General features: G+C 40.1%; 1 protein-coding gene across 1 annotated transcript; it reads left to right on the forward strand.

Moving 5' to 3' along the window:
• LOC104530293 (translation initiation factor eIF-2B subunit gamma-like) lies at positions 1-26,762 on the forward strand. Its single transcript, XM_010174835.1, has 4 exons — positions 1-103; positions 2,636-2,775; positions 20,886-21,045; positions 26,647-26,762. The coding sequence occupies exons 1-4, from the start codon at positions 1-3 to the stop codon at positions 26,760-26,762; spliced, it is 519 nt and encodes a 172-aa protein (XP_010173137.1).
• Positions 26,763-27,283: the final 521 nt, after the last annotated feature.

Raw genomic sequence — 27,283 nt, forward strand, 5'->3', positions numbered from 1 at the left:
ATGACGGACCTGACCTCCAGCATCCCGAAGCCGCTGCTCCCGGTGGGCAACCGGCCCCTGCTCTGGTACCCGCTGAACCTCCTGGAGCGCGCCGGCTTCGAAGGTGAGAACCGACGGTGGCTCGGGGTGCGGGGGGGGGCGACGTGCTTACCCTAGTGTTTTCTGGCTTCCCATGGCCGCCTCTGCCACTCCTGTGTGTGCCTCCCCTTGTTCTGATGTCCTGTGGTAGGTGACCTGTTGATCAGGGCAGCTGCCTTAGCAGGAGGAGGTCTCTGCCCTGCACTGGAGCTGTGCTGTTGGCCCATGTCACATCCTGTCCTTAGTGCTAGCCTGTGCTTCCTGTGCCTGCACCCCTTTCCCCCTCATCTCCCCTCTCCAAGGCTTTTCCATCTATATGCTTTTCACAACTTTGGTGTCTTTCCAGCGTTGTTAACTGGGAGTGTCTCCTTCCTTTCCCTGAGTCATTAATGAGAGTGGCGTGAGAAGCGTGTCAGATCTCTTGGGATATCTCTTGGTTTGTTGTTTCAGTCTGGCCTGAAGTTCAGGGTTACTTGCTCTTTCTGAGGCATTTAGTCCTTGTTGTTGCAGTGTGGAGCCAAGTGCTGGGTTTTGTATGGAACAGGGCAGGGGAAAGTGTCAGGTTTGTGATGCTCATCTGTGGGCCTTGTTTCACAGGAGGACTAAAATGGTATTTAGTACGTGGTGAGGTTCTTTAGTGTTTTCTGAGTTTAGGTTTTTGTTTACCTTTTGAGTGGTGAATCAAATCCTTCTGTGGTGTTCCCCTGATACTTATAAAACTTCTTCCTGACACCTTTTCATGGCTCTGTTTTTTTAACATTTGTATTTGTTCTTTGACTTTCTGCTGCTCTGTTTTTGCTTCTCCTGCCCGTGTGAGTATTTTCTACACCGTCCTGCAAATGTGGCTTTTTTCCTGACTACTTATTTTCTCTGTGGAGATCAGCTCATGGTGATCTACGTCAGCATCTTACTGTTTTAATGTGAAACAGCAAAAGAAAGAGCAGACTTGAGACTTTGCCTTTATTTTATTTCATTAAGAAATCCTTTAGAACTTTTAAGGAATTGCTTTTTGCCTGTTTGATGAGTTCTGCTTTCTGAATGTCCACTTCCTCTGACTGTTCTCCTGCCTCTTTTTTTGCTGGTATTATACTTTTATCCTGCAACATGGATATATGGGTAGCAAAAAGCTTCTGTGTAACCAGTGCTGTGCTTTTTGTGGCTCTATTCAGAACTAACCATTTCCACTTGATGCTCTTGACCACTAGTAGGTGGTGTTAAGGTCAGATCTTTCTCCTTTCTCACACAAAGCTCTTCAGCTCATCTGTACCCTAAGAAAATTTGGACGTGCATGGGTTGTATGTGCAGCTTCAGTAAGCAGGCTGACACCTTCCTGCTCTTCTCTTGCATCTGCCCCCTGACCAAGCTGTACATTTCTGCATATTAATAGCCCAGTGTATGAATTCTCTTCCTGGATCTCAGAATTACAGGAGGCTTTAGTTCCTCATATTTGCTTGTATTGGTGAGTAGGTGTTCCATAGTCTGGTGCACTGCATCCCTTCTGTCCCAGCTGCGAGTGCTACATCTCTCCTAATAACTATTAGGAGACCTTTGTCCAGCTCACCAGATTTATGCTGAACTGTGGACTTAAAGCTTCCCCCTGACACCAATTCCTTCTCCCATCAGTTACTTCTTTCCCCAGTTCAAGGTGTGCTTTCAATCCCTGTCTCTAGGTTCCTCAGCCTGTTTTGAATCCAAGTTGGCATCCAGTATAGGAGTGGGAGGGACATCCTCCTGTATCTCTGGTACCAAACTGCTGCACGATTCTCATGTTTACAGTTCCTTCCTCCCTTCTCTTAACAGGTTCAGGATGAGTTCACTTTTAATCGATACGGATTTATTCTTGGTGTGTTTTCATCTTACCACAGGAGCTTCCTAGGCTGAGTTTACTTGCTGGTTCTTCCTGAGGCAGAAGTTTTCTTGCTGTTTTGTTTTCTCAGTCTTGTCTTTGCAGAGCTTTTGTTCTCACACTCTTAGTTTTGGAAATGCTTTCGTTATGCTGTCGATATCCTTTTTTATTATTTTTAAGATGGAATGAGTTGGTTGCTCACATATTGCTCCACTCCTTTGCCAAGCTGGTGCTGAGAAATAATTTAACCATTGTATTATAATACTGTGGTTGATTACTGGGGTGTTGTCCACAGGGGATTATACAGGGTCGGGGTGGGCAGAAGACAAAGCTGTTGGTGATATTAATGCGAGGTCTCATTGGTCTGTGTGAGGACACATGGTTTGAGGTCACTTGCTGACAATAGAAGACATTTCTGTTCTGTCTTGCTAACTCATGCCACTCACATGCATGTGTCCCTTTCAATAACAACCCTCCACTCACACAAAGAAGGAGAGATTGTTTTCTTATTCAGTAGGAGTTTCTCTTTTGCAAAAGTTACTGTTGCCAGAAGAGTTTGGTTTCTTGTAGAACCAAGTATGTTCCTCAAACGTTTTGACAGTTCCACCAGGCTTTGTAAATAAAAAGGGAATGTATTCTATTTGTGATGAATATGTTGGTGGGGTTTTTTTGTTTTTTTGCTTGATTTCATCCCACTTTCATCTGTCCTAGAGGTCATTGTGATTACCAGGAAGGAAATCCAAAAGATGTTAAACTTGGACACAAAAATGAAGCTGGATTTTGTGTGCATCAGTGACAACATGGACATGGGTACAGCAGATTCACTGAGGCATATTCACCAGAAAATTAAGGTATTACTGTCTTTTATTGAACTTGACTGGAAGACACGTGTTTATAATTTTTTTTTTTTCCATTGTGCTTTAAGAACTGTTCCATGTAATGATATTGTGGGTCACTGAGTTCCCTGAGATGAGCTGAGTTTTGTAAAGGTCACCTCATGGGGGACTCAAACAAAGACTGTGAATGACTGGAATTGACAGGTAGGAAGGCTGGAACGGATCCAGGCTGGGCACTGGCTGCCTCTTAGTCAGTGTTAGCTTTCTGGCAGGTTAACTAAAAGATGGTATTTGTTCATGCAGTTTTTGATACGATGTGTGATAGCTGTTGTCCAGTTAGTATTTGGGGAAGCAGTTCTGCACAAATGTTCTTTGTTGCCTTAGCTTAGGCAGGGTGCCAATATGTAAGGAAGCTTATGCTCAGTTCTTGGCCCTGCCACAGGCTTGCCTGCGCCATTAGGCGAGTGAATTGCTCTTTGCTTCAGTTTCCTGCTTTTTCTGTGCTGTTGCTGGCTTGGTGATACAGTAAACTCTTCGATAAACAGTGCCTGAATGTGATAAAGGGCTGCTGTTCTAAGGAAAACGCCAGTTTATAGGATTTTAATTTCCAGCTGCACAATTAAAACACTTCCATGTAAGGCAGAAATGCTGCTTGGAGCTCTTGCCACGATCTGGGATGGAATTTTGGTTTTGTCCTTGTCATACACTTAATCTTTCCAATTTGTTCCCTGTCTGTTTAGGACATCTTAGCCAAATTGTCTGTTTAAATAAAGGTTGCAACAGAACATCAGTGGATCGTTTTAAGTCCTGAGGTGTCTTTTTTGTCTGCAGGCTCTTTTGGAAGGTAATAAATTGCAGTATGACGGGCTGGTTACTCCCAAGAGAGACTCCAGTTGAGACAAGATCAAACTTTCCAGGGTGTCTAGGTGGTACAATGAGAGAGATTCAGTGAGGGATTGATGCACAGACTAGAATAATTTAGAGGGTGAAGAGAAGATCTAAGAGGAAAGGCAAAATCAGCAAAATCAGTTTAACTTAACTGAATGTTTCTGTCATGTGGAGAGTTGTGCTCTGTCACAACTCAGTTTGGCAGTATTTTTTAAATACATGCATGCAGTGAGGAAATATCTTTGCACTTCAAAGTGGCCTCGCAGTTTTATTGCCTGATCACAGCGATCAGTCCGGCTGTCTAAGTGTCCCTCTTCTTAGTAATCCAGGCAGGTTTGCTTAGGGGGAGACGTGAGAGACAACAGTAGAGCATGAGGGGGTAAGAAAATGGTCTGTGTCTTCAGAGGCAGCAGTGTTGATCTTCTGTTTATTTTGCAAAAAAAAGGCTTAGAGAAGATGTGAGGTTGTATTGAAAACCACAACTTTTCTTCAGTCATCTGCTGCGTACGAATGGCAGCAATTGCTTCTGCCTTTTTTATTCTGTGTCTTGCTTGTCTGGCCAGAGAGGACAAAGTGGTCTCTTATTTGAAATAAGCCTATACTGAGTTCTCCAGCAGATTGCTGCACTGTGTATTTTGGAGCCATTCCTCTAGTAAATGCATACCACTGCTACACCTCTTACAGGGTATATATACCCTCTCCTGTGTGATATAAGTGAGAGAGCTACACAGAAGAGGTAGCTGAAAAGCTGCAGTATGTTGGGCTATGTCTACAGCGTAGCAGGAGAGAGATCTCACTGAAGAATGCCTTGGTGAAAGCAACTGCTGCTTGTGGCCATAGTTTGCTGGCAGGCTTTTTGCAACCTGTGCCAAAATCCTGATGAGAAGTTTAAACTGGTTAAACTTTTATTTGTCGCAAATTAAGTTAATTGCCCACAGACAGAAGAGCAAGTATGCTCAATAAAAACGAGGTAACGTGGCACAGCATAGACAACTTGCCTGTGTGCAATGCAGTTGACGTGGAGTAAAGCCAAGGTTATAAATGCACAGTAAGAAAGACTGGCTGAACTGCTGATTGCAGATCCTGAGATCTGCATAAGTGTTGAACGACTCCAAAGCATAAAGCCTCATGACTTGCTGCCTTGTCTGACACTTGACTGCGGGAGTTCCACGAGTGCAGCACTGCCACTTGCTGTGCTTGCAGCAGCAGCAGCCTTTTTGCTCTGTTGCATCTTGGTTAGTGAAGTGCGATACCGTAAAGATTAGATGTTGAGATTAGATTTACAGAATTGCATTCATTAGTAGCATGAGAATATATAGGTGCAAAGCCTGTAATGGCTGAGGGAAGATAGTTTTCACTGTTTTATTGCTTTTTGGTGCTGGCATTTTTGGGGACAGGTAAGACTGACCTCACAGTAGCAAGCAGCTGACCCCACCAGTCTTACTCTTTTCTGGTTGTTTAGAAGTTCATGAGAGCAAAGGAAGCCTGTTCAAGTTTTTTTTTTTTTGCTGTTCACCCACTATACACACAGGATTTTTTTGACATCTCTACTTCAAGAGCTGATACAGCAGATGCATGCTCTTTGCTCTGCTGGAACTCTTCCTGTTATTTTTGGCTGTCTCAGCCTACACCTGACTGACAAGGTAGCAGCTTCATTAGGGTTTTTATGTTCATTACAAGTCTGAATGTATCCTTTTCTTGGATCCTCCACACAATAAAGATATCATGCTAAACGTAATTCCTAAAGGCACCTGCTTGAGAAGACAGAGAACTTCGTGCTGTAAATTCCACTTTGTGGGTTCCTAGGCCTGGGTGTCAGTTTGGCCTGACCTTTACCAATAGTTAAATTGATTTGTGTGGTGAGATTTTGTTTGTTTGTTTGTTTGTTTATTTTTATTTAAACTTTCAATTCTGGTGTCTGAATAGTTAACACCATTAACCACTTTGTCTTCACAACTCTACATCTGAGAACTGAGGCTGAGATGAAGTAATTTACCTAGAATCATTAAATAAATTTGTAACAGTACTGGAAACTGGACATCTGTCTCAAATCTCTCATGTTTTTGTGCACAAGATCATCTTTCTATACTGTGTGCATGTGGCATACTCTGTTTCCCCACCTTGAAAAAGCCATCAGGACAGGAGATTAAATACAAGTTGAAACTCTTTTAAATGCAGACTACCAATATAGAAACTTTAGTAGAGCTGCAGTCCAATTTCTGAATCATGAGTGTTGTGGTTTTTTCAGTGTGCAAGATTATGACTTCAAAAAGTCATCAATTTGGGAATGCATCAGTCTAAATCTAAGTAACTGAAAAATAACTTTGCAGCATATGAAGCAGAAACTCATAGGAATTTTTTTTTTTGCCTGTGTTCATATTATGTTTTGATGGGGTAACATAACACTTACCAATGTTTTGCACTAAGTCCAGCACTTAAAGTGATGTTGTCAAAAAGCAAAATGTGGATATAGGAGTTACTCATTTATTTCTTAAGTATTTTGTTTTATACAGGGTTATGAAAACAATTTAAGTATTTTGTGACAACTGTCGATCAGACCCTTTAATTTCTCTCCTGTGGACAATCCCAGTATTTCCCTAGAATGCTGTTGGTTTCGGGATCCTGCTGTGGTCTGTGTACCTTGTGGCAGTTTCCATGACTATCATTTTAATGTCCAGTCATTGTTTTTTGATAGGCTTTTAATATCACTGTTGGTTTTATTCTTTTGGCCCTTTAAGTTCCTAGCTCATCTTTTGCAGGACTGATAATGAGTGGCTTTTCAAAATATGAAAATGGAAGTGAACCTGCAAGGGCTTAATTATTTTCTCATAGATAAGATTGGAAATGATAGAACATAGACTATGTGGACTCACAGTTGATATTATAATAATGCTCTTGTTGAAACTGCAGCTTTACCACCACAGGAGTGTTTGCAGCTCTCTGTCACATCGTGATCTAGCCTAAATGGAGAAACAAGCCAGCCTTCCATACCTGAAGGTTTGGATTGATGACCTTCCCTGGTCATGAAGAGAGTTCCCCTATTCCAGATGGGGCCTTGGCAAGAGGATGGTATATAGAGGAATTTAATGTATTTTGGAAGATGAAGATCAGCTTCTGTAGCTAAGTAAATTAATTACAGGAACATAGATTTTATTTATTTATTTAAAATGCCTTCTGAGTTTGATTTTCTTTCAATTATTCACACATTCAATTATACTAGAGTAATTCTGAAGTGATTTACTTAGTGAAAACTTCAGTACTATTTGAGTTATTGCCTTACCCACAGCATGGAAGTGGGACAGGTCCAGCGAGAGTTACAGGACACGAAAAGAGGCACTGCCATGGATTTCTTCGGCTGTGTGCCTCTCAGCTTTTTAAAAGCTGTGCAGCATAGTGGAAAAAACCTTTCACTAAATCTCTTGAAGACAACTAAGAGCTATGATAAACTAAGCAACTTTGATGGATTGTAGCAAGCAGTGAATGATGGATTGTAACAAGTAATGAATCAAGCAGTTATATCCTTAGCTTCCAGATGTGTTAAAGCAGTACTCTTGCACAATTTCCTCAATCCAGTATCTGACTTTTAAAATACTGCTATATATTCTTGTCTGTTTTCAAGAATTATTGTTAATAATCACTTTGAAACTTCAGAAAATGATCTTTATAGGTTGAATAACAAAGTCAGCTGTCTCTAAGGCTGTTTTAGGTATATACCAGCTCATCCAATGTACGTTAGTGAAAGCAGACTGTGAGCTCTTTAGGGCAGATTCTGTGCTTTCCTTTGTCTCTGAAAGGTGTATGTTTTAGTCTCCTGCTTTAGTTGGAAGCATGTTGCTGTTGTCTTAATCTATTATTTGCATTAAAGAATATTCTTAACATGTCAGGGAGTGCTTCAAATAAAAAAACCATTAGTTAGCATAGGTGTAAAAAATTATTTTTTTATGGAATGTAAATCAAACTCCCCCCTTCATGACTGTCACTTTCTGATTCTACTCTCTTAAGATATCTTTCCTACTTCATTAATCACTTAAGCTGTTACTGGTCACTCTTTCATCCACTACAGGCATGGGAGGCACATAGTCTTTGCATGCTTTGCTATGGAGCCTGTAGGATTTGTCAGGGGGAAGAAATAATTTACTTTCTTAAGAGTCACATTCTCTAAAGAGTAAACTTTCATTAGGGACAAATGAGCAACTAATTTGGGTGTAAGGATGGCTTAATCTAGGCCTTAGCACGAACAACTGAATACCTCTTCCATAGATGATGAGAAAACGCTAAACTTGCCCTGGATTTGTCTTTAATTTTCCTCACACATGGTGTTTCAAGATTAAGGGGTTTTTAAATGAGATCAGTGTTTTGGCATTTTTAGTAAAACAGTATGTTCAGCATGCTGCTGTAAACTAAGGATGGTGTTACAGAGCAGGTGCTAAGGTGTAATTTGGTAACTTCCATGTTCCTGTTTTTATTTATTTTTATTTAGCACCCAAAGCTTGGTAACTGCCTGGAGCACTGTGGTAGGGGGTCTCTGTAAGAGCTGGGGTTTTTATTTTTTAAAAAATTATGTGTAATTGCCTTCTCAATGACTATCACCAGTCCTTGTTTCTGGTTTTCATTGGTAAGCAGCACTGGCTGGAGCATTCAGGTGAGTCCAATCTGAATAATAGGGAGATTAGTAAGAGTCCTGACAGTTTCATGGTGATACCTGATACACTTTCTAGCAAGAGAAGAGTTGCCAGTGCTGCCTGCTGCATGTGGTAGGAGATGATGCGGTTTTTGTTTTGTAGGCAGCTCATCTTTCAGTGGTGATTTTTTTTTGTCTTTCATAATTGAGGGCAGTAGACTGCCTTTTTAAAAGTTAACTTCTTTTGATGTCTCTTGAAATTTTATGTAATAAAATCCCCTGGCTCACTTAGGGAGGCTTTTCCTCTGTAGCTGGTGTTAGTGGACACACTTTTTTGAAGTCATAATGTAGAGTCTTCTGGTATGTCCATCGGGGCTTTTTAGTGGGGTTATTTCCTCCAGTTGCTCTGTGACTTCTTCAGTCCAGATTTGTGCCTTCATTTCTCTGACTTCTACTAGCATTCTTAAAGGTGTTCTCTTGCAGTTTAGTAAACCTGTTTTGGATGATTCACAGGACCAGTACGCAAAATGTGTGTGCCACGACCTGTCATATTACAGCACAGTAATAGTGTCAAGACTTTGGTAACACACAACGCATGATTTTGGGGATTAATAACAAGAAATTGTAATAAGAGTTAGGAGACCAAGAGTAAATTGCAACATCTCAGCATGTACTAGCTAAAATAGTGTGATGGTGAGCAGCCGCTCTCATAGAGGAAGGAAAGGTAAACACAGGACTAGAATGTATCAGGTAAAGGGTTTTTTTTTCATAGAGATGAGAAATTAATGCTATTGCTTAAGGTAATGGGAAGATTTTTTTTGCCTGGAATACTCTACAGGTGTGCAACTCAAATACATCAAGTGCAGAACGAACACTAGAAAAGAAGATAAGATATTCAGAATGGAATATTATTGGGTTTAAATCTGCTATGAGAAAACATAGGCTACAAATTACAGGAAGGTTTTAATCAGAGCAGAATAGGATTGTGAAACAGTCTTCCAGAAGGAGTAATCAGGACAAAAATCCCGTGACTTTATACTGGAGTGAGAAGCTGTTTTTCTGTTTTGGTTTGTTTGTTTGTTGGTTTTGGGTTTTTTTTAAATAAACTGAAGTAATATGATATCTGGAATGGCAGGAGGCTAAACTCTGGTTCAGGAAACCTCCTTGAGAACTGTTTCTGTGACCACCTGCTTGTACCATTCATCAAACTGCTGCAGACCTTTTTGTGGGTTGTAGATTATCGATGGGGGGGAAAAAAAAAAAGGTGGCAGGGGGTGTCACTGTAGTTTACAAATTAGTTCCTCTGAAATTTAGGCCTCTCTAATATTTGACCATTTTGTTTCTTGTGCCAAATTTTCCCGGATCCAGGCAGCTGCCGTCTGGCGCCACCTCCCAGGCTGGGGCCTCTCCAGGCAGCAGGTTGAGAAACCTTGTTAAACCGTGAGTCTGTTTCAGGCTGAAGCAGGAGGTGGATTGGGTGTGCCTGGATCAAGCATTTGTCTCCACTGAGTCTATATTATTTTCATCTTCTGTTAAGCATTTCTCTCCCTTGTGTCACTCAACTATACTCTAGCCAGTGATTAAAATGTGGCATTCCAGCAGAGTAACAGCAATGGAACAATTTCACATTTTCCTTCCTTGATGAGCCTTTAGTTGTGTTAATGGAAGCCCTGACTAATATGGTGTGAATTAATCAGCATGTCTTCTGCTGCTATCAGTGGTGAGTGCTTGCACGCAAAACGTTTCATCTCAGGTGGTCCACCTGGTTTTCTTGGTTTCAAAAAGTAAGATTTGAAAGTAATCCAGCTCTTAAAAAGCAAAGCAAAACAAACCCTAAAAAGCTACCAAAAAGAAGAAGAAAAACCAACTTTCTTTGAACAAATAAACAAAGATTGAAACTCCAGATTCTCTTGGTATGTGTGTCTTTGGGAGCCATGTTGTGGAAAGTGTGATGTCACGGTGGTGGTCTGTGTGCTGCTGAGGGTCACTGATCCGTGGAGTCTTGGACGGCATGGCTAAGCGCTTCGCTTCCTCTGTTGAAAAATCTCCTTTCCAAACACATGATGTAAGTAAGCTTGCTGTAATGGCTGGAAGGTGGAATCTGAATCCTTTTGGTACAGCTGAGGAGAGTTTGGTGAGCATGGAAAGGAAAACTTCAGTCCCCATAATATATAGTTATGTATTTTTTGAACTGTCAATGCAAATGAAAAAAGCAAATTAAATTAATTTTTAAGAGACAAGGCCTCTCTCTGAGCAGGACTTAAAGTGTTCTCTTAATCTATTTTGAAATAGTAAAACTAATTTCATAATTTTTTTTCCAGCAGACCTGAAAGAAAATACTGCTTACTTGTGTGTCTAAAATGCAAATAAAAGTTGCTGTCCTGCCAGTTTTTCTGCTTCTACCTTTCACGATGTTGTTAGTGCTGCATGGGAAAAGCAGATATATCAGATGGCAGCTCGCAGGGTATGTAACATCTTGTTTCCTTCTCTGCCTCTAATTGAAAGCTGCCACCATTGAGGCACTAAGCAAAATTAATTGTGGATTGCATGCCTGAGTCCCGTTCCCAAAGCGCAGCTGATTGTCTTAGTAGAAAGCAGCTACACTGGCAGGTGCTCGGGCTGGCGATGTCGCTGGGGGGAATGATATAACGCTGCCTGCCTGTGCGCTTGATGAATGTGTTCAGGACTTTGCTCTGATCTTTATTTTTCCTGGCAGGGTAAGAGTTAGAAAATTTAACAGTTGTTGGTTGTTGCTCTCTCTTCTTCTTCTTCTTCTTCTTTTTTTTTTTTAAAGTTACTCAGCTTTAGATGAATGTAGCTAATTAAATTAATTATTTTGCTGCCAGGGTTTACTATGGATCAGGGTTAAAACACCAGAAGTTTGAATGAGGCAATTAGCTCTGAAGGTTAGGATCAAGAGTGGTTATTAGGGCATTTGCTATTTTGCACATTGTTGGCTAAAGAGGATGCCTTCCTGTTCAGGCAAAAAATATGTGCAGACCTTAGGTGTTTTGCAAGAAGAATCATTGACAGACCTGAGATGCCTGTTAGTTCTAATTGTTGCATCTCCCACTGCATGTCCTTATCCTATTTACTCTCCTGGGAACTCAAGGCCTGTGCTCATTATGTTTACCAATACCTCTTGTTTCCTTGTAGAAGTTAATTGTCAGCATTTCTCTTGTATTACAGTATATGCTTTAATTTAGACCCTCTCTAGTGTCTGATGAATTACACAAATTCAGTCTACTCTGGTTGCAGACATAGTAAGCTCTTTGCACATGTATATAGCTGAAATAATTTGTTTAGAAATGCCCTGGTAAAAATCTTGCCCTGTTTTGTGTGAGCTACTACTAGTTTTCATTTGTGGGGAGTAAATAGTAGTTAGTGTTCATTTTTGTAAATCATCCTTCATTTTCCCTATATAAAGTATATACTGTCATCTTGTGTAAATAACTCACTGTGCTAAGTGTTGAGGGAAAATAACAGCTTTAGTAAAGGTAATCCCAAAAACATTTTGCACTTTTTGTCTCTAATAACACTTTCATGGGTGTGTGAAGGCAAAGGAGTTAAATGTCCTTTGTTGTCATCTCATTTTATCAGGCAGAGGAAGCCTTTTACATTAATAAGTCAAACTCAAGTTTACAGTTTTCAAAAGTCATTCTCTGATGAATGTTCAAAGAAATGAAAAGTCTGTGTGAAATGAATTTGTGCATCTTGTTTTATTTCCAAAGAGAGACTAAAATATTAAGAGTATGGGGGGAAAAAAGTCAGTGTCCTCCAGCTGCCATCTTTCCTTGGTGCTGTCAGTGGAGAGGCCAAAGCCCTGTGCTGTGTATGAGCCTTGAGAACAGAACTGTCCCCATGCCTGGAAGAGGGCGTGAAGGCATCACTGATGTCGGTGTCACCCTGGACTCCACAGAGCAGGAGTTGTGTAGGCGTCTCTTTGATGTTCCTTGGTGATGTCCTTGTTTTGAATGTTAAGTCACCATCTAGTCTGATGTTTTAGTAATTTTTGGCTTGTAATTTGCAATGTCCTTGGCCTTTCCCCATAAGACTCAAGGCCTCCGTGGCTTCAGGTAGGCTGAGACTTGCATGGAGGCATTCACTGACTATTTGCACATTTTTCTGGAATAACATTCCTTCCCTGCTGGCTGAAGCCTTTTTGCTTTGTTTCTAGCCTGCATTATTTCAACTTGTGTGTTTTCCCCCTGTTTGGATCTTAACAGCCTTTCCCTCACTGGAGGTTGGGGCATTTCATGACAGTTGTGGGCTGTGTGGCAATCAAGGTTACTCTGTGGCAGGTGACAGACCTTAGTTGAGTATTCATCCTTTGAAATAGAAAATGAAACTGTTTAGATAAAACACAATTGTGCATGTTAACTGAAGTACATAGTTCCAATTATTGAGGAATGTGAGAGGGAGTAGATGTCATATGTCAACCCATGGAGCGACTGCCAGAGAGGGTTTTTCCCAGTGTCTGTTTTTGCAGCCTGGTACAGCAATGTGACATTGGTAACAACAGGAAGGTGGGGCTGCAGACAGCACAGGCCATCCCAGAGGCAATCGCTTTGCTCAGCCCTGTTTTTCTGTCGTTGTTTAATTTGGTGAAAGCCACGGTGAAGATCAGTGGACTTGTAGGATGCCTGGAATTTAATTTTGCATTTTTGTCATGTTATGTTGACTGGGAAACCCCACGTAGGTTATGTAGTTTTAATTTTTTCTCAGTTCTGTGCTGAAAAGGGAAAAACAATTGTGTATTCAGATTTTCTTGAAGCAAATTTAGGCGTTCTTTTGTAGTAGAAATTCTGTTAGCTCCTTTGGGAAGATGGTCACAAGTCTGGATGTAGACTAATAGTGCTGGAAAAAGCAGTGGAACTTTTGAAGTTTTCATAGCGTGTTTCTTACAACACCGGTTGCTGCAGACCAGATATCACTGGAAAAATTGGAGAGGTGCTAGAGGAGAAAATAATATTGCATGGAGGAACCTAAGGTTTGAAACAGTACTTTTATGTAACACAGCATGATTTGTTTTTACAGGAAAAAACACTTGAACAAAGCTCATCAGGTTTCATGCATGTGAGCACTCAGGTCAGCGCAGGCCAGGATGAGGCAGCAATGCCATTGAGCTGTGCTTCACAGCAGCTGGTTCTGTTGTGCCTGTGCTTTGTGGAGCAGATTAGCATTTGGGTTTTCTGTTGGAGCAGACTTGAAACTGGGTTTTCTGTAATGACTTGGGATGACCTTGGAAAGACCTTCGCACCTTTTTTAATTTATTTTTTTTTTCATATAAGATCATGCTGATACGAGCTGCAGGATGGCAGAATTATTCCTAGGACACATGCTGTAGATGTCTTGGTTTTCATTTTTAGTCTGGTATGAGACTGAAGGGAACCATTATGATCCTCTAGGCTGTAAGGGAATTTGCAGTAATTAAGGCTGTTAGCCCCAAAATTTAGGGATGACTTAGTGAATGTGTTTCTGAAAGACAACAAGTCTTTATTAATACATTCTAGTAGATGAAGAATCTATTAAAACTTTTGGTATTTTATTCCAGATCATATTTATTCTCCCTCTTAAAACACCTTGCCCTTTATTTCTACATTGAGCACTGATTCGCAGCCACTGAATCCAGTCACGCCTGCTTCTTGTTGTGTTGCTGAGAGATCTTCTGCTGTTTAGGTAGTTTCAGGCTGTGGGCAGAAGCCTTCTTTCTCCTGAGTAGGCTGAGCTGGTTGAGCTCCATTAGGACTACTTTTTATTATTATTGTCTGTATGACTGCAGCACCTGACTGCCTAAGGCTCTGCTTACATTAAGTGTTAAGCCCAGGCTTGAGCTCTGGGCTTTGGCAGAACTTTTGTGCGCCGCTGCTGTTGAGATTGGAGCCTGACTGTGGCGTTCTCCTTTCTGTTCGTGTGAGGCAGAGTCCAACATCAGCTGTGCAGCAGGTCTGGTAGTGCTGCCATCCAGGCAGTCCCAGAAACCTGCCTTCCAGGAACAGGGGTGGTAAGGAGAGCACCAGTTGCTTCTGGAGTTTTCCTGCCTGTGAAGAAGGGACCTGTTCGTACAGTGCATTGAGCCGGGGAGAATTCAGCTTGCCAGGCTCACCCTCTGTGAACTGGTGAATTCAAGGCCTGGGTTATGAGGTGCTCCCCTGAGCTTTGGCACTCATGGTTCTCATGAGTGATGGTGCACGCTTTCTGGATGCCTTTAGATGGGGGAAAACAGTCTTCTCTGTGGCATGCGTAGGATCTGGACATAAGCCCAGGAGCTGATGCCTGACCTGAGACAAATGAGGGAGCCTATCGAGACACATGATATGTGCATACTGATAGCCTGGTGATTGGCAGTTATCTGTAAGTGTACATGTAGCAGATTTCTTTTACATATGTTAAAAAAAAAAAGACAGCAGAGCCTAAAACCACATAAAAGGTAGAAGTAGGTACTAGAGCTGGCATCCGTTACTGATGTAAGGCAGAAGTAGACTTGGTAAGTGAATGGTGAGTGGAAGGGATGGGCTGTTAAAAGGAGGGTAAACCACTTATGCTCGTTGTGACAGAAAATGGAACCAGTGAAGAAGGGTGATGTAGTTGGAGGAGGAAGCTGGAAAATTATTTTTGATGTACCACATGAGTAGAACAAAATTGCATTAGACAGAACCAGAGGAGAATGTGAATTGCAAAGCTTATGTTCCAGCCCAGAAAGTTTACTGTTAAGTGTCATAATATCAAAGTCCTGCTTTGAAAATATTCTTAATAAGCTTATGAACTTGTGTACATCTCTAAACTTCTACTTTTGGTTGCTGATAACTGTAAATTACCCTTTTCCACCCCATGTGTCAGCTTGAGCAATAGGTAACAAGACTTCCTCCTGGGAGGAGACAGGATGCCTTCTGGGCTTGAATATCTTTCCTGTTCCTAGCTTATATGTATGCAAATTAAAAAATATTGATTTTGGATGGTAGCTCTTGAGATACAAAGATAACCTAAAATGGTGTTTTCATTGTATGATCCAATCTGATACAACGCTTAGGATGAGCCATATGATGGGACTTGAGGTTAAGTCTCCTCCCCAGCTTCTGGCATCTTTCTTCCAGCTTTCTTTGAGAAGATAAACAGTGATGCTGACAGGTTACGTATGTGAAGGCATTCACATTGCCTTAAGATATCCTCACCTGATGAATTCAGGGCCATCCAAGAAATTAGAAGAGACTCCCTTGGCTCCTGCTTTAGACTTTTGTATTTTCTTTTGGGGAAAAAAAAAGAGAGAGAGAGAGAGAAAAGAAACCTCTCTCGCATTACACGCTGTCTTTCAAAAAAAAAAAAAAAGTTTCTCTTCCATCTTTTAATGAGGAGAGGTTGCTGCTGGATTTCAGATTGAGGGACATCCTGTGCCTCCAGTGCCCTCTGTCCTTAGAAGAGTTATGAAGGTGTTGGTCTACAGCAAACTTGCTGCTGCAGGGTGGGTGCACAGTAGGTAAACGCTTCATGTCTGCTAACAAAGTACTAAATCATTATTTTCTTCTGAATCTTGCTATGAAGGACATTACAAAAGCAGAGTGGGAATTCCCAGCCAAAGGCAGCCATTTCAGTTGGTAACTAACAAGATCCTACAGACATCAAAAAATAAATGAGGTTCCCTGCTCCAGTTACAGCAACAGCCATAGAGCTTCAAAGAGGTCACAGGTGTGGAAAATGAAGGACTCTTAATGGAGACTGAGATAAAAAGGGATTCTCTATGTAAGTTTCTGATCTGAAGAGTGGTGAGTAATGCAATTCCTAGGAGGTACCTTTGGCTTTGCCTGGAGCATGCTAACAAGCAATCAAAACGCTTGCCCACAGCCAAACTGTTCTTTCCCTTTCCACTCTTTAGAATAATAAAAGCATTGCACACAAACCCCACTGCTAATGCAACATGTGGGTGAAGTTCCAGGCTATTGTGTATAAAACTCTCAGTCTTAATTCCAGCAGTAATTATAATTTGTTCCTCTCTCCCCTGTTGTATGGTGACACTGCAGGAAGTGATGTTAAGCTCTCTGTTTGTGCATGTGTTAACTTAGGCTGAGTGTAGGAACAGAGTCTATCTAATATCTTGATTTTCTTTTTCTTTTCCTGTCAAAGTCTCAGCTGTAATACTCTGCATTTGGAAACTTTTCACATTTAACTTCAATGTTTTATCTGTCTTCAGTTTTGTTAGGACCTGGTTCGACTGCTTGTGGATATATTGCTGCTTTACTGTTTATAATGCAATCTGACATTTGTTTTCCTCTTTCTCTTGAGGCTGATTTTGTTCAAATTAGAGATTTCCTTGCAACACATGTTTTCTCATTTTCTAGTCTGCAGTTTTTGAGGCCCTCAGCAGTTTAAGCTATGAGGTCCTGCCCTTGTCTATACTTGATAGAAAAAGCATAGTAAATACCACTAAAAATTCATCATTTGCTGCCAGCTATCTGTGGTAACCTTGATATCTCCTGTTTGAACAGAAGGGATCCAGTAATTATTGCTGAATATAAAAGAGTTTTTAGCGTTGCCTTTGTATGCAGGGTGTGGGAAAGTCCAAGTCTTTTTATTTATGCTGGTATATTACACCATATAATTGCATCCATCTTTTGATCTGTGGTACGAATTAGTTCCATTGAAAACATGTTTTCTATTTTTAAATCAGTTGTCTTGAACTGAGTTCTTGAAACATTCTGCTTTTTGGTGTTGTTTTTCTGTAGATTTTCCATATTCTGCTGGGTTTAATATAATTGTTGACATGTTGGTTTTGAGTTCTTTTCTTTACTGTTTTTTTTTCTCTATTCTGTATAAATCTCTTGATGTTTTATGTTACAGTGTTGTATTTATCCAGATTGAGTATGTAAGTTATTTCATAATGTCTGAGCGTCTCAGAGTTCAGAAACATTTGATGGTGAAGTGCTGTTAGCCAGGTTTAGAAAGGGAGAGCGGACATTTGGAGGCCTTCAGGTGCCATGTTTCCATACTTGACTTGACCGAACAGTCTGTGTTCAGGGATGGCTGGAATGGTAGCCCAGGGCTTCATCCATGGCTGGAAGGGACAGAGAAACATCTTTGAAACTCAGATCATAGGTGAGACGATCTCTGTAGGACCTTGTTTTTCTCCACTGATTAGCAGCCAAGTCTAAATTCTGAACTCAAGTGTGTAAATTGGAGATCTGAGGTTAAGTGGGATTACTGATGCCCAAGTGACTCTTCCAAGGAGTGTCACATTCTCCTTGTCTTTTCTGCGGCTCTTACGGTGCTCACAAAAACCGTGAGTTACGCTACCAGCAAGCTGGGGCTGCTGCCTGTATACCTGAGGAGTTTCCTGGTGTTCCCCAACCCGAAGTCACTTGCTGTTCTCTTTTATTGTGCTTGATGTCTGTACAGCAGCTTCTGTGGTAGAGCCCTGCTCTCTGACGAGGGCTCCTCTGCCATAAAAGTAGTAAACAAAATGGCATGTATCATGTTTGGCAGAGCAGGAAAATGCCAGAAATTCCAAGCATTTGTTTCATGCCCCATCCATTAGATGGTCCTCCTTGAGTTAAGACCCTTGCCTTGTCCTTCCTGCAGTTGTCATGGGTGTTGAGAGTGCATTTGTGCGCGCATTTTTCTTCCTTTGCAGTGGTTCTGCTTGGGGTGTGTACTCGCTGGGTTTTTTTAATCAGTTCGTGTTGATTCTTATCTTGTGTTTGTATAATAGTTTGGGGTTGATGTAATCATTGTTACATGTATTTCATTAAGAGATGTATGTGTGTGTGTGCTTAGGTGTTTGCATAATTCATGAAGTCAAGTATGTTCACATACCCCTTGTTAGCTCATGAGTGCATGTGGTAAGTACGTACTTCTTTGTATCAGTGGCTCATTGGGAAAGGTACACTGCGTTTATTTGGCATGTATATATGTAAAAAACCCACAAGCTCTACCATTTATTTTCTTTCTTCTACACCCACCCTAAAAACGTAAAGAAAAACACACACTTCTGCTAGGGTTCTAGGATAGTTTATTTTTTCATTCAGCCATTAGTTTATTCGTTCAGGAGTTGTACACTGGGAAAAAAGTGCATCCATTAGACAGTGAGGGCTTTATTTATGAGGGGGGTGGTGTTTCAAAGGGGAGGTTGTCAAGTCCCAAAAGAGCCTTTCATGGTGTATTCTCAGCGTGCTTCTGAGGCCACTGCTCTGCTCATCAGGAGGAGAGGCAGAAATGTGGGCTTTACAGAGCAACTGTGTGTTTCACTGGTCCCTGTGCTCACTGACGTTTATTTACATATTGGGAGAGTAAATGGGTAGAACAGATGGCAACCAGACATTTGGTGGTTCTGTTCCCGTATGCTCCTCAGGGGTCTTGCATTCATTTTTTGCAAAAAGCTTGTCCTATAGTGAGGAGAAAAAACCCAGGAGCCTGTTCACAACTATGAAACGCTTGTTGGGTTTTTGCTATAGTGACAGATTAAAGCATTTAGTAAAATGTGAAATAATTACAAGGTTTGTTTTGCAAGTCCAGATACTTATTCCTTAGGATAAGTCCATTGGTGTGTATGTCTCTCTCTCTTTTATTATTGTTTCTTATTTTCACCACTGGAGTGAATGCATTTAGATTTGAAGCCGTTGATCTCTTCCTTTTACAAACTGAGTTTGAGAAGTGCAGGTCTATTTATGTGGCTCTTGGATACCTTTTGGCCTCTTGGCAAATATTGTAATTCAATTGTGCTCTTGTAAAAATGGAATATCTGCAAATTTTGCAGGATTTTCCAAGTTATTTAATACGTGTTTCTTCACTGTTTACAGTTAGGAAGAGGGAGATTTATTTCCATACCAAGTTGGATTTTTTTTCTTACTTTCTTTGTACACGCTGGAACGTTGGAGCAGGGCTGCTCTAGAGTGCTAGGCAGCTTGCTTTAGTGGTTTGAGTTGGGGTTTTTTGGGGGTTTGGGGTTTTTTTTTGTTTTGTTTTGTTTTTTCTCCAATGTGTGCATGTTATTTGTTTTAGAAAAATTATAATTGAAGCACGTCTTCTGGGTAAAACCATAATATAAAATACACGTTTTGAAAATATGTTAAAAAAGGAGATGCAAGTCAGGTTTTGAATGTGTGAAAACCCGCACGTTGTTCCTTCCTGTAAAGCAGCCAGGTGTTTCTCAGTAAAGTGGGGAGAAATCAAATGAAAATTGAAAAGCTTGACCTTTTGCACAGCATGCCAAATCAGCAGCTCTAACAGTTTGTGACATGATAAATTCCAATGACTTATTGGTAAACACATGAAACTGCCTAGCACTTGTAGAACAGCCTGTCAAATAATGTAAATACCAGACCTCAGTTAGTCTCACCTACAATGCAGCATCTTCTTAGTATTAGATACTAAGTCTGTAAAGCAAACCTTTTTAATACTAAACTTTCTGTAATAAAAGATCAATACTGAACTAGTTAGCTTTGAACCAAGATAGTTTTAAAAAGTAAAAGTAGAATTACTAATCCTCCATGAATTAATTAACTCAGATTTTACCAAGTATCTCCTAGTGCCCTTCTAATTAAATAATGTCTTCTAAAAAGACAAAACTAGGAAACCATGCCATGCTCTACAGGCAGGCTTTCCTCAGTAATGGTAGCACAGAAAGTGAAAATGGTAAATGTCAAGGAAGAAACACTATCTTCTTGAGACACACTTAAAAGGTTGATCATTAACAAAAAATAAAGTGGAAACTTGCTACTTTTCTGCAGGCCATGCTGCACAAATATTATGTTAGGATTAGTTTAAATGAAGATAATTGCTGAACTAGTAGATTTTTGGCAGTATATGCCACAGCCCATGTGAAATACAGAAAATTGTTTCTAAGTAAGAGTTTTTAGCCAGAGTATATTGATAGTGTGCATGGTTAATGAAGCTGCTGCGTCTCACTCAATATGTGACAATTTTTCTGTGATATATGCAGCAGTTCTCTTAAATACTTTATAAGGCACTTCGGAATCCTTTGAGATCAAAATTAAATACAAGCCTGTTATTAAATAGGACCTAACTTCCTTTTTTTTTTTTTTTTAATATGGGGTATTGCTGGTTTTAGGAAATGTATTTCTAAACTGAGCCCACCATCGCAGTGCAATTACTGAGTAAATCACATCCTAGATAGTCTTTGCTTTTTTTTCCCCTGATAAAATAACATAGTTTAAATATCTTTTCCAGTGGTTTTTAGCCAGATGCAAAGTCAGCTAAAAAAGATTTCTTTAGAAAGATTTCTTTTCTACATCATTATGTAACTAAAAGTAGCCATTGTAAATACAGCAGAATTTCATGGCAGCCTTGAAAGCCATGGTTTCTGTGTGCCATTTCCTTCCCTTAGGAACAGGTGATGGCAGTTTAGATGGTCACATATTCTTTATGGTCCAGAGCTGGATAAGCATTACCCAAACAACTAATTCAGTAACAGCAGGACTTAAGAAAAGTGATCTGGTAAAAACCAGTAACTATTTTTGGCAAAGTATGGCAGATGCTATGTTTTTTCTATTAAAAAAAAAAAAAAAAAGAAAAGTTATGGGTGTATTTATTGTTGAGTCCTCCAGTGCTAATCCTTACGTGGCCTTTTGTATCTCTGAAGGGTTTGGGTTTTTTTCTTCTTTGACAGACTGATGTCTTGGTGTTGAGCTGCGATCTGATCACAGATGTTGATTTATACAAAGTTGTGGATCTCTTTCGGACACATGATGCTACTCTCTCCATGCTGATGAAGAAAACTCATGAACCCGTGGAGGTGGTACCAGGACAGAAAGGGAAAAAAAAGCCAGGTATGTAGATAGGGATACATATATTTAATAAATTATAGAGAAAGCAAAGTGGTATATAAGATATGTGTAGTTATCAATCCCGGAGAGAAAGAAATAGAAAAGGTACAGACACCATGTTTTTCCTCAGATTCCCTGGTGTGGGTGTGACTTTGTTTTTTCCATCTCAGAATTAAGTATTAGACTCGTGTAATCTTGCAGGCTCTGATCCAAAGCTCACAAGAGTTAAGTGAAAAGCTCCAGGTGACTTCAGTGAGTTTTGGATCAAAACCTAAATTTTTGTTACATAGGAACATTAAAACCATTAGGTTTTTCAAGAGCACGAAGCATCAGCCAGATTATATCTGGGAATTTTACCATTGACTGTAGGGACCAGTGTTAGATGGGTAACAAATACTTCTAGAAATTCTCCCCTTTCATAGGATGTACTGAATTACTCTTCCGAAATCACATCCAGGAGCCTTTTGCTAGGCAAAACTCCCACTGATTTCAAGGACTTGGTTAGATGCTTATCTTGTCCCTCTTACCATAATATCTTAGTCCCTTGTAATCTTTAATGTATCTATTCTCAAAACACTGCTGTAAGGCAGGGCAGGGCTATTATCCCTGTTTTACTTATATGCTAAAAGTACTAAATACCATACAGTTGTTCCCATACCATACCTCTCATTTTCTTTTAATGGTATCTGTTAAATTGCTGAGACTTGATTATTGCCAGCTTAGTGGCTCCTGGTCTGTGATTAAAGCTCAGAGGCATTATAATAATACGAATAAGAAAGCATAGCTTCAAACTGTTTGAGAGAGGAGTGAAATGTAAGCCAACAGTTGGACTACGTGTGTGTCTGAAAGTGGAGGAAATGTGTTTTTAAAAGAAAGCTGCGTAGACTCTGCATGAAAAGGTTTTCTGGAGCAATGTGTAAGGATAGTAGGGCTGAAAGCATTTAGGCTTTGTACTGTCAAACAGCTCTAACCCCTTGGTTTTTGAAAAGCCAATCTAAGTGACAATGGCACATAAAACATTGTCAAGAGCACTGCTACAGCCACAGAGTTGAGCATTCAGGAGTTATAAACTAATGGCTCTATGGCTAAATGTCATAAAGCTTCCCAGTATGTGAGGTCTGAGCACACAGGGTGGGAGTGAGGAGGTCTACAAGGATAAACAAGATCATCTAAAGACTCTCATAAATGTAAACACATCAGGTTGCACATGCATTCTTAATTTGCTTGTTTTTTAACGTCTGCGTGCTTGACTTTGTAGCATTACTCTTCCTACATGACTTGTTAAAATTTGTGTATGATTTCTCAGATCTTGAGATCTTGAAAACATTAAAATTCCATTATATGGAAGTTTTTTGACACCTACAATGTCTTTGTGTGGGGCCAAATGCTGAAGTCTCCCACTCAAAGCTACTCTACTTGAGCTGTCATGGATAGCTCTAGTAAGTTGTTTTCTATGAACTGCCTTGGGTGAGACACGTACTTTACCTTTCCAGTCATTTTCTAAAAGCAGAGGAGTGCTGAAACTGAGGCTTTTTGAGTTCTTCTCCCATGTGGAGAGGGGATGTGCATTTTAGGGAGCACAAGACCCTCCTGCCTTTCATTCCCACTTGATTGACTGCACACTATTGCTGTCAACGTCATCCTAGCTCATCCCATGCTGGCTTCTTGCCACCACCAGCCTCCATTCTTCTTCTCTTTGCTTAGTCTCCTCCCTCAAGGATCCTTGTCAAGAGTCCACCTTCTCTTTCTCATATATTACTCTTCTTTCACTACCAGTCCCATCCCCTGTTCCAATTCTGACTTCTCATCTCAACCTCCTTCGTTTATCTGCCCATAGTAATCTTTTTTCTTCTCTTCTGTCTCTGTGGTCCAGTGTCCTTTCATGGGCAGTCCCCATTTCCACCAGTTTTCAGGGACTACTTTCTCTCCCTTGCAGCTGAGTCCTAATTTTTAGGCTTTTCTTTCCCCTCACCCTTGTGAGCTTATAAGTTTTGTTTCCTTGTAAAAAAACAGGTTGCAAAAACACAACAGATCAAGCTTTTTGCCCTGGAGCAGTCATCACAGCATGGCTGTGGAGCCTCATGGCTTGTGTGCTTTGTGTGTACCGCCTGATGGTACAGAAGACCTTAGATGGCACCTGCTATTTGATAAGTTTTAGGAGCTGAGGAATTGAAACAACCATTCCTTAAGAATGAAATGTGCAGAAATTTTTGTAGCAAAAGTAGAAGTTTTGAAAATGCATGTGAAACTACCATTTTAAAAACATTTCTAATGGACTCAGATGGCAAAAGGTACACTCCTGACACGCAGGTCAGTGCTTACTGAATGTCCTGCTGCTGCTCTGAAGAGCTGGAATACCAGAGCTTTTCCAGGGAAGGGCCACCTAACGGTTTAAGCTTAGGCTATACACCTTTTTTTTTTTTTTTAGCTGTAGAAGCAGCTGAACTGTTTTTGCTGAAGTTTTCCAAATCTTCCTTTTAAGACAGGCAGCTGGCATTGGAAGTTTAATCTCAACCAATTAAAATTTGATGGCGCTTATAAGCAACTGAAGACAAGATGCTGACACGGAACGTGTCACACAGCTTTTCATAGCATGTGGCACTGTTTGCTCCTTCTCTAAATTATGACACATCCCGTTTCTATGTACCTACACTGTGCTGTTCATGTGTTGGCATTAGGAAATGGATCCTTCATCCCGACAAGCCACTAGACATATTTGCAGCTTTGTTAATTGTTTCACCGTTCCTACAAATTCATTAATTTTTTGAGAAGGAGCAACAAGACTTCTAGTTTGCATATGTCATGGAATCTGATACAAAGTCCTTGCTTTTGGGATATTATTGAACATTCAAGAACTGTGCTATAAGGAACAGTTTTTAAATTAGCATGATTTACAGTGTTAAGCAGCTATTAAGTCATATTGATGTTTTCCTGAAATGCTTGACATAACTCAGCTGCAAGTTACAGGGTGAAGTTCATTGGCTTTTATATTTAGGGGATCACATATTGACAATAATAATCTATTGGCTTTTAAAATAAATTAATAAGAGGCATGGCAATAAAAAAAAGCAGTGTAGTGTGTTAGTGAGTGGTAGTAAGCCAAATAAACAGAGTGTGTCAGGAATTCAGACACCCAGAATGGAGCCATGTGCTTAAAGATGACCTGCAAGGGATTGAGTGGAAAAGACTTTCTGAAGCTTTCTGTGTATAAAGAAAGGCAGAAAAGATGGGGATGGTGACTCTTCCCTGCTTGTTTTTCTTGTCTTGAAAGCAGCAGGCATGTCATCACTGGTATTCCTTGTGTTTGCCAGAAGACCTCTTGGTGGTCTTGCAGGCTGCATCATGTGAATTCTCTCCCTTTAATTGAAAGGGTGGGGATACCAAATCTTTAACAAAGGTGTCTTTTTCCCAAGTGTCAATTAATTATGTTTGATTAAAAAGCATTTTAGAAATTCAGACTAAAAATTATTTTGTCTCATCACTGAATTGCTGAACTTCATTCTCTTGTGACGTCATGATTTCTTTACGTCATCAAAGCCCTCTAAATTGATGGGGATCTAATTTCTGAGGTGATTAATAAATTGCAGTAGTGTCAAATCCTTATTTACTTATTGTGAGGAGGCAAAACACATCCTGCATTCCATTTTTGTACTTTAAATTATTTTTTTTTTGAGTTGCCATCACTGCAGCTTTAACATTTTTCTCATACTTTCCTTGCAGGGATTTTGTAAACTAGTTATGTATTCATTCTTCCATTTATTTTTTTCCTCACTAAGTAATGCCAGTGTGATTTGAAACAGCACTCTTGTATCTCTGGGTAATTGATTTTAGTAATAACTTCTGTCTTTTCTAAATTGCAAAAGTAATGCTACCACTGTACAGCAAAAAACCTGACCTGGCATTGGCTACAAAAAAAAAATGCAGCGTACTCACATGGTTTCACTGTCTGTTTCTTACCCATCCACACAAGCAAGAGAAACCGGTTCGGTGGCAGTCATGTACCTGGTCCCATTTTAATCTAGTTTTCTTTTTCCCTTTTTCTTATTGCCTAGAGTTTTACAATAGCAGTTGAATATGTTATATTACTGTCAGGAGATGGGCAGCCGCAACCTGAACTTTGAGAGAAGTGTTGATACCTTGACGGAGGAAAAACCTGTCACTGTTGTGTTTCTAGCCTGTCAGGAAACCCCAGTTAGGTAGGTGGCAGTGGCGATGGTTGGTTAGCTCCTACTGCCAAACTTCATTGCTCTCCTCAGCGTGAGGATCAGCACTGCTTTCAAGACTTATTTCTGGGTTTTTACAGCAAATGAGCTTTATCCTAATTGTACTTAATTTGTCATAGTTTACGTGTTCAGGCCTATTTTTGTACTTCTTTGCTGTATGATTAATTTCTGAGAAGGGACAGGGGCAATTTCTGAAGAGAGTATGCTTGATTGCTTGGCTCAAAAGCTTCTAGTAGGAGAACTTTCAACAGCTGTGTAGATTTGACTGTATTTTGATAGTGGTTATTGCTATGGTAACTGTGACAGAACAGCTAAAAGGAAAATAAGGGATGGGGCTGAACTGGGGAAAACAGAGTTAAAAATAGTTTGGCTGAGAAAAGATCTTTAAAAATTAACTACTTGTAGAGCATACTGTTACTCCACTGTGGTTAAAGGCTTAGAACTTTGGAGATTGAATATTTGCCAGTTTAGCCCAAAATAATAGTATTTAGTGGGAGAAAAGAGGTTTTTGTTAGAACTGTACCATGGCATTCTTGTATAGCCTGTGTTCGTGTAGAGATCAGCATATGGTTGCCACCAGAGTGATGGCTCATACTGCAGAGTGCAAGTTAGAATAAGCTGCCACGACAGTATTCAGATGTTGTGGAAAACCGCTCAAAAATAAATGGTTTACATTTCAGTAGGTTAAAGTCACTGCTGATGCACAGTCACTGATTGCAGGAGATGGGAATTGCCACATAATGTATGTGACTACTAGGTGTTCTCTTGGTTGATAGTTTTATAAATGGATATTTAAACCAAGTTAACCTACCCAGAAACATTAATAGTAGGAGTCTCAGAATCTATACTTTTATGGGAGTTTGTGTATGTGACTTAGGTTTTCTATTGCTATTAGTATTTATCTGAAATAGGAAATCAGTTGCAAAGTAGTTAGGTCTTAACTGAAATAATAATCCACCCCAGACCACCAAATTCTAATGTGGAGTGATTTATGATGAGGAAGAAGCAGTTGGATTTTGAAGAACTCTGCTTGCCTTGTTCAGGTAGCAGTTTTTTGTTGTGGTTTTTTTTTTCCTTTTTAAAAAAAGAGAGAGAAGGAAAGTACAGCTCAAGACAGTGTTGCGTGTCAGGACCTGTATCTTCATAAAAAGGATGAAAAAGCTTGCAGGGCCAGTGTTTTGAATGTCAAAATATATATTGGCTACCCTGACTGAAAAGAAGTTAATAAATATTGTGGATAAATTTTGCAGATTTGTTGATTTGCTGGGTTAGTCTGAAACCTAGTATTTCATATTTTGGGGGTGGTTGGTGGTCCCATGTGTCTTTCCAGCCTGCGTTAAGACAGGGTTATGTAATGATTGTGTTTGATTTTCTACTTCAGTGGAGCAGCGTGACTTCATTGGAGTGGATGACACAGGAAAAAGATTGCTCTTCATGGCTAATGAAGCTGACTTGGATGAAGAACTTGTCATTAAAAGATCCATCCTTCAGAAGTAAGCTTATAAGTCCTTGTAATAGAAACTTAACTTGTAATGGGGGGAAGTAACTGTGGACTAGGATGGATGGTTAAAGACAAAGTAGGATGAGAAGGGAAGAGAAAAAGCAGCTTTTGCAATATTCAGGGAGCAGTATTTTATTATTTTTTAAATCATTACAACCAGTTGATAGGCTTGTCTGATACCTTTACTGTGAAAAATTCCAGGGAAAGGAATGGGTGAAAAGGTAACTCTCCTTGAAATGAAGCCAGTATTGCTATAGTTCAGATACAGTTTAGATTCAGAAGTGGCAGACCTATGTCCGTAAATGAAATGCTAGTCTCATTGGCTGAGTCCCAAATGGATTTACGGAGTATCTGAGAGAGCCTCTCAGGATTTCATGACCCTCTTCTGCATATAAGGCACAAAACCTCAGCTGTATTTCCAGGCCTAAAAAGATTAATTAAAGAATCCATGTTATATCCACCATTAAATGGCACTGGGGACTTGGATGAATTTATTAAATATGTGAGACTAGCCGAG

The sequence above is a fragment of the Antrostomus carolinensis genome, unplaced genomic scaffold (assembly GCF_000700745.2).
Source record: "Antrostomus carolinensis isolate BGI_N321 unplaced genomic scaffold, ASM70074v2 scaffold10149, whole genome shotgun sequence".
Taxonomy (NCBI): domain Eukaryota; kingdom Metazoa; phylum Chordata; class Aves; order Caprimulgiformes; family Caprimulgidae; genus Antrostomus; species Antrostomus carolinensis.